The sequence below is a fragment of the Hippoglossus stenolepis genome, chromosome 6 (genome assembly GCF_022539355.2).
Source record: "Hippoglossus stenolepis isolate QCI-W04-F060 chromosome 6, HSTE1.2, whole genome shotgun sequence".
Classification (NCBI taxonomy): domain Eukaryota; kingdom Metazoa; phylum Chordata; class Actinopteri; order Pleuronectiformes; family Pleuronectidae; genus Hippoglossus; species Hippoglossus stenolepis.
The window spans coordinates 324,096-337,574 of NC_061488.1; the positions used below are offsets into that span (position 1 = coordinate 324,096).

At 42.1% G+C, this 13,479-nt stretch overlaps 1 protein-coding gene across 1 annotated transcript in view; it reads left to right on the forward strand.

Annotated features, from left to right (window-relative positions):
* The window catches only part of oprl1 (opiate receptor-like 1), a 50,325-nt gene extending 37,397 nt beyond the window's left edge, over positions 1–12,928 (forward strand). Inside the window, exons 4-6 of the mRNA XM_035160461.2 lie at positions 2,614–2,796; positions 2,994–3,084; positions 11,258–12,928. Coding sequence (XP_035016352.2) covers positions 2,614–2,796; positions 2,994–3,084; positions 11,258–11,805 — 822 coding nt within the window. The 3' untranslated portion in view covers positions 11,806–12,928. The remainder of the gene's footprint in view (positions 1–2,613; positions 2,797–2,993; positions 3,085–11,257) is intronic.
* The last annotated feature ends 551 nt before the right edge of the window (positions 12,929–13,479 follow it).

Consider the following 13,479-nt stretch of genomic DNA (forward strand, 5'->3'; position numbering starts at 1 on the left):
AAACCTAAACCAACCAAACCTAAACCAACTAAACCTAAACCACCAAACCTAAACCAACCAAACCTAAACCAACCAAACCTAAACCAATCAACTAAAACCAACCAAACCTAAACCAACTAAACCTAAACCAACCAAACCTAAACCAACCAAACCTAAACCAACCAACCTAAACCAACCAAACCTAAACCAACCAAACCTAAACCAACTAAACCTAAACCAACCAAACCTAAACCAACCAAACCTAAACCAACCAAACCTAAACCAACCAAACCTAAACCAATAAACCTAAACCAACCAAACCTAAACCTAAACCTAAACCAACTAAACCTAAACCAACCAAACCTAAACCAACTAAACCTAAACCAACCAAACCTAAACCAACTAAACCTAAACCAACAAACCTAAACCACCAAACCTAAACCAACCAAACCTAAACCAACTAAACCTAAACCAACCAAACCTAAACCAACTAAACCTAAACCAACCAAACCTAAACCAACCAAACCTAAACCAACCAAACCTAAACCAACTAAACCTAAACCAACTAAACCTAAACCAACAAACCTAAACCAACTAAACCTAAACCAACCAAACCTAAACCAACCAAACCTAAACCAACTAAACCTAAACCAACCAAACCTAAACCAACCAAACCCAACCAAACCTAAACTAAACCACCAACCAAACTAAACCAAACCAAAACCAAACCAAACTAAACCAACTACCTAAACCAACCAAACCTAAACCAACCAAACCTAAACCAACTAAACCTAAACCAACAAACCTAAACCAACCAAACCTAAACCAACCAAACCTAAACCAACCAAACCTAAACCAACTAAACCTAAACCAACCAAACCTAAACCAACCAAACCTAAACCAACCAAACCTAAACCAACCAAACCTAAACCAACTAAACCTAAACCAACCAAACCTAAACCAACCAAACCTAAACCAACCAAACCTAAACCTAAACCAACCAAACCTAAACCAACTAAACCTAAACCAACTAAACCTAAACCTAAACCAACCAAACCTAAACAAACCAACAACAAACTAACTAAACCAACTAAACTAAACCAACCAAACCTAAACCAACTAAACCTAAACCAACCAAACCTAAACCAACCAAAACTAAACCAACCAAACTAAACCTAAACCAACCAAACCTAAACCAACCAAACCTAAACCAACTCCAAACCTAAACCAACCTAAACCTAAACCAACCAAACCTAAACCAACTAAACCTAAACCAACCAAACCTAAACCAACTAAACCTAAACCAACCAAACCTAAACCAACCAAACCTAAACCAACCAAACCTAAACCAACTAAACCTAAACAACAAACCTAAACCAATAAACTAAACAACCAAACCTAAACCAACCAAACCTAAACCAACCAAACCTAAACCAACCAAACCTAAACCAACCAAACCTAAACCAACTAAACCTAAACCAACCCCTAAACCAACCAAACCTAAACCAACCAAACCTAAACCAACCAACCTAAACCTAACCAACCAAACCTAAACACCAAACCTAAACCAACAACCAAACCTAAACCAACCAAACCTAAACCAACTAAACCTAAACCAACTAAACCTAAACCAACCCATCCCTGGTACAGAGTGACTCATCAGGCTGGAGCAGGTGAAACACTTCAGTGGACATCAGACTTTTAAAGATCAGAGATGAACTTATTTTCTGTCTCATCCTAATCGATGAACTTCCTGTCTGCTGCATGGAGTTCGTACCAATAACCGTTCATGTGACGTACAGTGAAAAATAATTTACTACATCTACCTTTACCACCTTCAGTCCCTCCTGCGCTCTGATTGGCTGATGTTGCTGAACAGATACAGAAACACAGCGCCACCTTCTGTCAGTGAGCACGTGTCAAATAAACATTTTGAATCCTTAGAGCCGTCCACTTGATCAGATCTCTGAGGACAGACGTGAATCAGCGTCACGTGAGGACATGGGTGAACATATTTTACTTTAGTTAATTTACCCTCATTAACGAGGTATGAACCTGAATAAGACCAACTAGTTATTCTTTACCTTTCCTTAGTGGACAGAACGTGGAACATGAGATGTTTCCCAACAACCAACATAATGAACTGTTTGTGTGAGAGTGCAGCTCTGCATCCGTCACGGATTTCAATCTGACACTAACTTAAAAACTCATTTGGTTGCTTTGGCATTTATATTAAGACATGATCGTGGTTTGAGTGATTTATTTTATGTCCCTTATGATGCAGCACCAGTATAAAATCATGTCATGTTTAAATCAGTGACTTTACGTATGACTGTGGAATGAAAACCTGTTAAACTATTAATGTCTTGATGTTTACGTTCAGGAGCTGTTAACTGATCAGTTCCTTCATCTCCGTGGTGAAAACAGATAAAACCTCCGAAACACGTGGTGTGGATTTTATCAGTCGCTGTGTGGTCATGAGACGTCAACAGTTATATATATATATATATATATGAAGTTATATATTCTGTCTGAAGTTACATATTAACAGTCTAAAGTTATATATTATCTTATATATATATATGTCTTCTGCCTCCACCTCTCTGCTCACCCTCTGTTTCCGGATGCCTCCAGGGCACCGACGTGTTCCTGGGCTTCTGGCCGTTTGGCAACACGCTGTGTAAAGTGGTGGTGTCGATCGACTACTACAACATGTTCACCAGCACCTTCACCCTGACGGTGATGAGCATGGACCGCTACGTGGCCGTCTGCCACCCGGTCAAGGCTCTGGACATGAGGACGCCTCACAAGGCCAAGGTAAGAGTTCCCTTCCAGAGTCAGAGTCCTTTTTAAAACCTTCTCGTCTCCAGGAAACCAGCTGACATCAGATCACAGATCAGTACATTAACTGATTTAAATATTAAGACTAAACTGAATGAATCTATAAGTTGATGTAAAAGATATTGATTTTATTATTGATGAAGTTAATCGCCATCATCTCATTACGTCTTCAGGTGGTGAACATCTGTGTGTGGGTGTTGGCTTCGGCTTTTGGGATTCCAGCCATGGTCATGGGAAATATAGAAGAAGAGCAGGAGCACAACAGTAAGTCATTAAAGTCATTGAACACTATTTGATTAAAAATCCAGACGTAACATGAACCTGTGACACTTTGCCTTTACTTGGCATTTCTCATTTTCATTTGTCGGAATCTCGTGTTACAGTGTTTTCATTGTGTTCGGACACTTTCTGCTGCCTGTGTAGTTTCTCTCTTCGTCTCTTTAAATATCTAACAACTCAAATTCTGCCTCGGCCTCAGCTTCTCCATCCTTCTGCTGTGTCACTCTTGGTTGTGATTAGAAGCTGTTTCATATGAAGCTGCAGTAAACTCAGCAGTTGTGAGCAGGGAGCAGAGAAGACGATATCTCAGAGACGTTTGTCTCAGACGTGTCCTGTCGCACTCACAAGGACTTGATGTAGTGGAATGATTTGACCCCAGAGAGCAGCAGGAAAGTGAGGAGCTCTCACTCTGACTCATGATTTCAATCTTCACTCAGGCAGCAGCTCCACTTTTCTTTCTTTCCATGTCGTTCATCTGGAGAAATGACAACAATCTAAAATAGTTTGTTCCTCTCACAATGAGAAGTCGCTGCATCATAGTTTCAGTTTTCTCATCTAATGGATGAGATGATTCCTCACAGCAGAGATCCGTGTCCCTCACTTTTACCACAGTCATTCGTTCAGGCTTCAACGAGAGAGAACTGGGAATATTATTGTCCTGTAAAACTCCATCACTGAATGCTGCTGCAGCTGGTGCCATGCACGTGTTGCACGTGGCTCTCGTCATGAACAAAGATTCATGTTACAGACACAGATTCCTCAATGACAACGAGAGAGATGGTCACAGGAACCATTTGTCGTCCCCGAATGAAAAGATGCTGCAACTCAACTTTAAAGTTTCACTGTTCTGACTCCAGATGGAAACAGAAGCTTCTCTCTTTCAAATCCACTCATTTCATTTCAAGCTGCTTTTCACTTCACTGAGTGGATCCAGCTGGCTCCTTACACTTTATACAGTGTGTGTGTGTGTGTGTGTGTGTGTGTGTGTGTGTGTGTGTGTGTGTGTGTGTGTGTGTGTTGCCATAAATAATCTCACTCAGCCATTCAAGTGTTTTAATTTAGACAGCACACACAGAGTTATTGTCTAATATTCAATACACATCTTGAAGTGGAACAGACTCCACACACATTAAAGTGTGTGCATGTATTTCACAGCTCTGTGTTTGCCTTATATGGTCGTGTGAGAATGAAAATGACGTGTGTGTGTGTGTGTGTGTGTGTGTGTGTGTGTGTGTGTGTGTGTGTGTGTGTGTGTGTGTGTGTGTGTGTGTGTGTGTGTGTGTGTGTGACTTATTGCTGCTCCGTTTCTATGTTAACATGTGAACAAGTAATTCCAAACACATGAGCTTTAAATAAGCCTGAAGCAGGAACTGACCACAACATGTCACTGGTGGTTAAACACTGTTGTTGCTGATCTCCGGTCTGTTTAACCCTCGGCTACGTTAGCCATCTCACTCGTGTGTGTTATGACAGAGTGACTTTACTTTTTACAACATGTTTACCTAAAAAGGAGAAGTTTGATTATTTGAAGATGAATCAAACACAAAGCATCGCTGGGATCTCTGTCATGTTCACTGAGGTGATTTTACATTCACACACTAAGTGACAGTTGAAGTCAGACTCGGCTTCGATTCACCTCCTCACGTCTGCATCTCCACTTGTCTCCAAGATGTTCGTAGACACGGGTTAGCGCACATTCTCCAATCAAGTCTGTTTTTATAAATCCCAACTTTTACGCGAGAGATGGCGAACGCACAAAATGGTCTCTGAAGTAAACAACGGTTATAAAAGAGGCTTCAGCAGAAGTGAAGGAAGTCAGAGTTTTATGTCAAATAATAATATATATAACTTTATTTCAGAAAGGAGCTGTCAACAAGCTCAAACACAAACATCTTGTTCTTACGATTCTGTCTGTCTGCAATATTTGAGACTTCATTTTCTACTGGATTTTAAAGTGTTGCATGTTAAACTTGTTTCCTCTTCATATAAATTGATTTCCTATTTCTCCTAACCCCACGAGCTTCACGAGCTTCACGAGCTTCACGAGCTTCACGAGCTTCATTTGCTTCCTCACGTCTCTTTTTCTGTTTCTTTTCTTCTCGTTTCTTCTTTTAATTTCATTCCTTTCTTCCTCATTGACCTTGAACATCTGATCCTCTTGATTTATTTTACTCTCACTGTAAATCCAGCTCCTTTATTCCTTATTTCTTAGTTAAATTCTAATTCACTTCATTCTGATCGAAATCTTAATTCTTGCCTCAGAATTCTTGTTCAATTAAGGTTCAAATTTTCAGATTCATTTCATTCCCTTATTTCTCGTTTCTTTTGTCATTTCATTCAACCTCGTTTTCATCTGTTTGTTTATTCACAGTTTATTACTCAGAAAGCTTCTATGAGTTTTGGGGCGTGGCATGAGCCAAGGAAGAACCCTAACCCATTTCCTTTAAAGGGTGAGAGCTCAGATGTTCTGTGCACGAGCGCCTGCAAGTTGAACTGATATCCAGCAAAGCAGCTGGAGGGATGTGACCCTTTCAACAGATTGACAGACAGATACAGGATGTTTTGATCCTTTTCTTTTACTATGTTTGACAAACTAATCATTTAGGTGATCGACCACTTTTCTGTTTGGTTTCTACGATAAGAACCAATCGTGTGTAGGTTTATTTAACCTTGGAGGAGGTCTGCGCTCTTCCATTCCATCGCTCTCTTCCTCTGTTTGTTCTTACGTGACTGCTGAGAGTCCAACACTCAGGGACAATCTATCCTCTTCCTCTGGTCTCTGCTCCTCCTCCTGCCTCCTCTAAACAAACAGAGGAGACAGAGTTAGAACCTGCTGTCAGCACATCTGTGCAGCTGCAGACGAGTGGTCGTGCTGCGGCGGCGTGCAGGCGCTGACGTCAACAAACGGGTTCGACTGTTCAACAGGACTAGAATGAACTTTGCTCTTTATTCAATGACATGTAGGAACAAGCCTCTCCTTTTCTAAACTAGTATTAAACTTGAATGATGGACTAGTTATGAAGGCAAATGGTTAGATGCGAATACAGTGTCGTCATGGTAACGTCGCTGTGTCTCTGTGATGGCATGGTGTCTATTTTATGAGCCAGTTATTTCAAACAGAGCAACAGTCACAAATAACCCCGGGAGTGTTTCATGGGACTTCAGGGGCTTTGTCTCCAGAGTCCCCTGTGACTCCAGCTTCCTGCTCCAGCCTCAGGAGACTTTCAGTTGGCTGGGGGAGTTAATGTGAGAGAGATGTATCACCTGCTCTCATAATGAGAAAACAGACGACGGGACGTCCTGCAGTTTAGATCCAGCTCTGTTATTGTTTTACTCCAGTGAGTTAATCTCAGGGAACCTTGTACTTTCATTATAAAGCCAGTTAATGATGTGCAGCGTGATTTAATTTAACGTACCATTGCTTTATCAGTAACCCAGTAAGTGGATTGAAATGAATGAGCCATGGTGAAGGAGATTACACATGACTTAAGTAGTGGCCTCATGTTTCCTTTATCATCCCAGTGGGAGGGCTGGTCTCTCCCACTGGGATGGACTGGTGCTCCTGGTGAGACGACGTCAGCAGGAGTTCAGGTCGAAATTCATCTGGATGCATGAACAGTTATTATCCTGAGAGAGACAGGGATTTTTTTTTTCAAATGTTTTAAATTACTTTCTTGCAGAAAGGTTTCATGGAAGAGATGAAAATAATAATAAATAATAAATAATAAAATAATCATTTTCAAAAATACAAAAATCCATACAATATATTTTTTATAAATTTGCCTCTCTGGATTTTGACAGGTAGAAAAATTATATCTCATAGATGAGGAAATGAGTGTGGGTTAGGGTTATCCCTAGGACCGAAGAACTGTGTGTGAAGGAAGAGATCATTTAAGAGATTAAAGATAAATGAATTAACAGAGAAAATAAAAGCTGGGGATAAAAGAGAAGAGAGTAAAATCAAGGAATTGAAATGAAATGGGTGACATGAGAAAGATACAGAAAAGAAACAGAAAGAGAAAGAAGTGATAAAGGAGACGGACAAACGTAGGGATGAGACTCATCGACTGTGAAATAGAAGCTCGGAGACACAACAGAGACGTGAAGACGAAGAGAAGGACTCAGATTCGTCTCTACAGAGCAGAACAGCTCAGCATCACTGGTTTTCTATGAATCCTCAGAACCACCATCGTTGAAATCTGGATCAGAACCTGAGGTTTACAACGTTATTTAGCTTTTTGTCACATCAACATATGTGTTAAAAAACCTGTGTTGTATGTGTGTTAAGATCATTTAAACAACACCTTGACATGTATTTCTGATATTTGCATAATAAGTAAGAAATGTGTGACAGACATAGGGGTTAGGGGCTAACCCACGTGAATCATAAAAACATCTGTATTGACTAAAGAGACAGATGTGAAAGAGATGAACCAAGAGTTTGAAATGACAAAGTAAAAGTTCACAGCTGATTGTAAATGTTTGTTCCTGGGTTGATAAGTGATGACGTCAGACTTGAGATGATGCTCAAGGGAACTGATTTTTTTCTCACACATCATGAACACACATGTATCATATCTGATGTTGAAGAGAATCAGAGTTAAACCTTCTCTCTTCAACTCTTCGACATGAGTCCTTTGAATGAATGATGGTGCCCTGTGATAGGCTGTTGGCCTGTGGGCGGAACCCTCCTCTCGTCCAGTCAGCTCGGATTGGCTCCTGCCTCGACCCTCAAACGCTAAGCAGCCAAGCTGTTGGATCGATTCATGACCGTTAATCTGCGTTTATTGTGGATATTATTTCTGATTTAGAAATATGACAACACTGGTTTTGTAGAAACAGGGGGAAGGAAAAGTCCGTTGACATTTGCGAAGGTGAAATATTTCCAAGTAGCCATTGAGTGATTTCTGCAAACAGCTGATTAGGACTCGACCTTTTGTTGAGAGACGTTTTACTGAAGAAGCTCCTCAGAGAGACGCTGCCGAATTTATGCTCCTGTCAAAATATTGACGTGTGTGTATTTACCAGGGACACATTGTGTGTGTGTGTGTGTGTCTGTGTGTGTGTGTGTGTGTGTGTGTGTGTGCGTGTGTGTGTGTGTGTCTGCTGTGTGTGTGTGCGTTAATGCAACAGGCAGAGACGGCATCTCTCCAGGGAACTAAATTAAATCAATCATTATTTTATCTCCTGTAAAATGAATACTTACAGGGAGTGTGTGTCTGTGTGTTAGTTACAAAGAATTTTCACAATAACACAACTTCTATCTTTTGATTGTACATTTATATAACAGCCTAATACTGTGTGTAGTATTTCTATTATGACCTTAAATATTCTAGATTCTGTTTCTTATTTTTGTCAATTTTGACTCGTTCCCTTCTCTGGTGCCTTGGAACAAGAGAAATATGAGTTTCATACAGTGATGAAATGACATGTTCACGTGATTTGTTGTGGTGGAACATGACGTGGACAGAAACACAGTCAGGACAACTCCGATGTTTTATACTCAGCTGCAGTTTGTCTGAATGTTGAGGTGCAGATGAGCTGCCCGTCTGTGAGCAGAATGAAACCAGAGATAATAAATCCAAGTGTCTGAGATTCGCTGTCAGAAACGTCAGCAGCGTTTGATAAACAGAGGGCGAGATACAGGGGAAGCAGTTTCATCAGGATGGAGACGGGTGAGAAGATGGAGGCAGAAATGAGAAGATCATCTTCAGGCCCGTTAGCTGTAATTCATCACACACCAGAAAGCAAAAGTGTAAATTCAGCATCTCAGCTCTTCTGTTTGGTTGTTGTTCCGTTTGGCCTCTGACCCTCGGTCAACACAGATTATTTCCCTGCAGGGATCGATTCCATTATTCTATTTTATTGTGTTTTCTGTGGCTGCATTTATTCCAGCTTCTCGTCGGGAACACACTCATAAACTGTCGGTGTGTTATTACTGCTGCCGTCCTCTCTCTTTTACTGTGTCTCTGATCAGTGGCTGGAATGTGCAGTAATGGAGCTTCAGCTTTAAACACAAACTGTAAATCATGTGCACCAGTGACCCTGTGAGGTGCATCACATAAAAGCTTCCACCACATGGAAGAATACATCAACTCCCTCTCAACGCGTCCTATTGGTTTGATCCGACTTTATTGTGATTCTTTATGCAGTTTATTTACGCCTGTGTGTGTCTGTGTGTGTCTTTGTGTGTCTGTGTGTGTCTTTGTGTGTGTCCTTAACATTGTATTTCTTTGAAAGCTAGAAGCATTAAATCCGAGGAGTGAGACGTCATGTGTGACTTTCAACCTAGAAACGTTCGCCTCTAAAATCAGTCACAGTCTGGATCTTTGATGAAATGTAAGATTTCTTCTTCGTGCTCCAGACTAACACAGTGTCGCTGCTTCGTGAACCTGCTGCTTCGTGAACCTGCTGCTTCGTGAACCTGCTGCTTCGTGAACCTGCTGCTTCGTGAAACAGCTGCTTCGTGAAACAGCTGCTGCGTGAAACAGCTGCTTCGCGGAACCTGCTGCTTCGCGAACCTGCTGCTTCGCGAACCTGCTGCTTCGCGAACCTGCTGCCGCGTGAACCTGCTGCTTCGTGAACCCGCTGCTTCGTGAACCCGCTGCTTCGTGAACCCGCTGCTTCGTGAACCGCTGCCGTGAAACAGCTGCTTCGTGAACCCGCTGCTTCGTGAAACAGCTGCTTCGTGAACCTGCTGCTTCGTGAACCTGCTGCTTCGTGAAACAGCTGCTTCGCGGAACCTGCTTGCCGCGGAACCCGCTGCTTCGCGGAACAGCTGCCAGGAAACAGCTGCTTCGCGAACCCGCTTCTCGCAACACAGCCTGAACTGCTAGCCACAACAGCTGCTCACAATCCGCTGCCCAACCCGCTGCTTCGCGAAACCGCTGCTTGTTTCAGTGATACAGTCAAACAGTCGTCGGCTTCCTTTGATCATCAAGCAATTTTAACAACACAAGCTTCAAATTTTCTCTGGCACAAAATAATATTTAGATTTAGAAAAATTCACTGTCGATAGTTTAAGATAAAACGTTTTGTGTTGTCTGGTGAAATAATTTGCAGACGACTCTCACATGTATTTCAAAGCTATGATGGAGATTTCTGAGTTTGACTCGATGTCTGTCTTTGTCCACGTCTTTGGTCCAGACGGAAATCATCCGATGGATTCGTAGGTTGATACTTTTAAAACGTGTTTCTAACTTGTTCCTGTCGTTGTGCATGCTACATGCTACATGCTACATGCTACATTGATCAACATGTTGAACACCTGCTACCTTTAGCATTAGATGTTAGCATATCATTTTTCACGTTGGAGCAGAAGCTGTGATCAATAAGACTGAGGATGATGTCATCTCCAGCTCATCAGTAAATCACCTCTGAGATGAATCATTTTGATTGGCTCCTGCCTGTGAAGACGATTCCCTCCAGTGTCCAAACGAGCTTGGATCAGGAGGACGTGGAAACATGTTCAGCTGCTCATCAGATTCATGACGAGTTCATTTCTGTCTCTGTATGTTTTCACTGGTCCTTCTTGATATTAAATTATCATGACCTCAGCACACGTTTCACAACATGTTCTTTCTTATTTTAATGAAGAATATTTTTTTGCCTTTTCCTGAAACATTCATTTACATTCTTCCACTTTAACATTCAGACTTCTTTCTTCCTTTATTCATCCTTTCATCCTTTCATGTTCCAACAATACATGCAGAGCTTTTTAATCCCTCCACAGTTCTCTGTGCTTTTCATATTATTATAACAATACACATTAGTATTCAGATTGTTCCCTGTAATGGACAAAGTGGGTTTTATCCCAGTTTGATTACATTAAGAGAATAATGGTTATTTTTGGAAATGCACCTTTGTTATATGAGAAAATTGATTTTATTTTTGTGCTTCTAGTTTTGCTCAGTTTAGTTTAACAAGATTCTGATGTTTTAATACTGAATGAAGTTGTCAGTTGTTTCCAGTTCAATAAACAACCATATAACTGATCACATGTTTTCAGCTTTAAAACAATAATACCAGCAAACTTTCCCTGATTTGATTCTTTAACTGATTCCAATACATCTTTGACTGACTGGGTTTTGTCCCAACCACTGACCAAACCCTATTTACCACATAACTGTACCATCTCCTTCTTTTCAAATGCATCCAGGTGTTGAGTGCATCATGGTTTTACCTGAACCAAGGAGTCACTGGGATCCCGTGTTCGGCACCTGTGTCTTCTTCTTCTCCTTCCTCATCCCTGTGGCTATTATCAGCATCTGCTACAGCCTGATGGTCAAGCGCCTACGCAGCGTCCGCATCCTGTCCGGCTCCAAGGAAAAGGACCGCAACCTGCGGCGCATCACCAGGATGGTTCTGGTGGTGGTGGCAGCCTTCGTGGTGTGTTGGACGCCCATCCAGATCATGGTCCTGGCTCAGTCGCTGGGTTTCAACCTGAGCAGCTTGTTCACACTGGTCCTGATGCACTTCTGCATCGCGCTGGGCTACGTCAACAGCAGCTTGAATCCGGTGCTCTATGCTTTCCTGGATGAGAACTTCAAGCGCTGCTTCCGCGAGTTCTGCCTCCCGTCACCGTTCCGCCTCGACACCCAGCAGTCAGGCAGGATGAGGAGCATTGCCAGGGAGGTGGCAGCCGCCTACAGCTGCAAGGCTGGAGATGGTGGGGGGCTTGGTGGAGGGACACCTAATCCTGCATGACTAGGCGTGGAGCTCCCCTTGGTGGGGGTAGACCCCCAGCAGAGGAGAGAGATGCAGGGCACAGGGAACTCCAACACAGAATTAACTCAGATTACAGCTCTCTAGCGGCACGAGCCCTCCCGCCCCCCGACTAGAAGACTTGCCTGGGGCGGGGGGGAGGGAGATGAAGAGGATGAGGCCGAAAGGAAAAGGATTTAGGAACAAAGATGGGTAGAGTACTGGGGATGATGGAGGGATACGTTGAAACCTTGGGTAGGAAAGTGCCAGAACAAGCTGATCCTGCATCTCGAGCCTCTGATGTGATGATGGAGCAACAGATGGAGAAGCCTTGATGGATGTAAACATGATGTCATCGGACTTTTACCTATCTGTGATACCAAATCTCTGAAACCACCATGTGCTGCTTGGGTGCTTGTAGAAAGACTGTCTATCTGGTGTGAACTGGTTTCATGTTCCTTCATCAGTGGCTTAAAGCAGCTAACAGAAAGTCTTTATTATCTGCTGATCTCATATCAGGCCTCTGACAGGCCAACTCAATGTGACATGATATTTGAAATAAGAAGTTGGATGTAAACATTAGTATCGGAAAAAGAATAACGTGCCACAAGCTCCTCTTGAACAATATTTCCTAAGCTGTGTCTCGACCCAGAGAGGGTCACGTGAATGTTATTTCTCATAGGAGCAACATTTCTAACGTCCTGAAGTGAAATAATTCTAAGAATTCTTTTCCTAAAACCGATTCTTAGAGTTTTTGTGATTTTTAAAAACTTTCTATCATCACCTGTGGGCTGTTGAAATGCAGAGTTGTTAGTGAGGGAAGCTTTGAACCTAAAGGAGAGATTCAAACACACGAGAGATTCAGTGGAATATTTCTCTTCTTGCTGTGACGGTTCCTGTTTGTGCTGCGTCGACATGTGAAATATGAATCATCCTGAATCCAAACACAAATCCTCCTGCATGAAATAACATAACCTGGTAAAAAAAAAAGGTAAAAGCTGTTTCTGTTATTTGCTACGAGCACGAAGATAAGATGCCTTAAAATTCACCAGGAAATCTGAATTAGTCAGATAAATCAAGTGATTAATGATTGTGAGTTCTTAAATAGAATAAAGATTAAAAACAATACAGACATCTTTTGGCCTGCTCACCAGACTGTATCACACATCTGTGATTGTATATTCAACACAACATCTTTGGAAGAACCTTCCAGTCACATTATCTGCGTTGTCTCATATAAATAATATGAATCTGTGAGGTCCTGATGATTGTGGCTCGGGAGGAAGTCCGGGCATGAAAAGACCTAATTCTGGATTTGAACACAAAACCATTTTTCATCTGTGTATGATCACTGTTGTGTCTTTTACTCACTTTAGTTTAAACGTGAACCATCATGAATGTCCTGTACGTCCCATGCAGGTAAACTGATGGTGCCTTCACACCTCTTTATAAACACTCTGTGGTTCACACCAAACCTGAAGGCATTGTTTCACATGAGATTAAATACACAGTCACTGGAGACAGGTCCTGGAGACAGGTCACTGGAGACAGGTCTGAGACAGGTCCTGGAGACAGGTCACTGGAGACAGGTCCTGGAGACAGGTCCTGGAGACAGGTCACTGGAGACAGGTCACTGGAGACAGGTCACTGGAGACAGGTCCTGGAGACAGGTCCTGG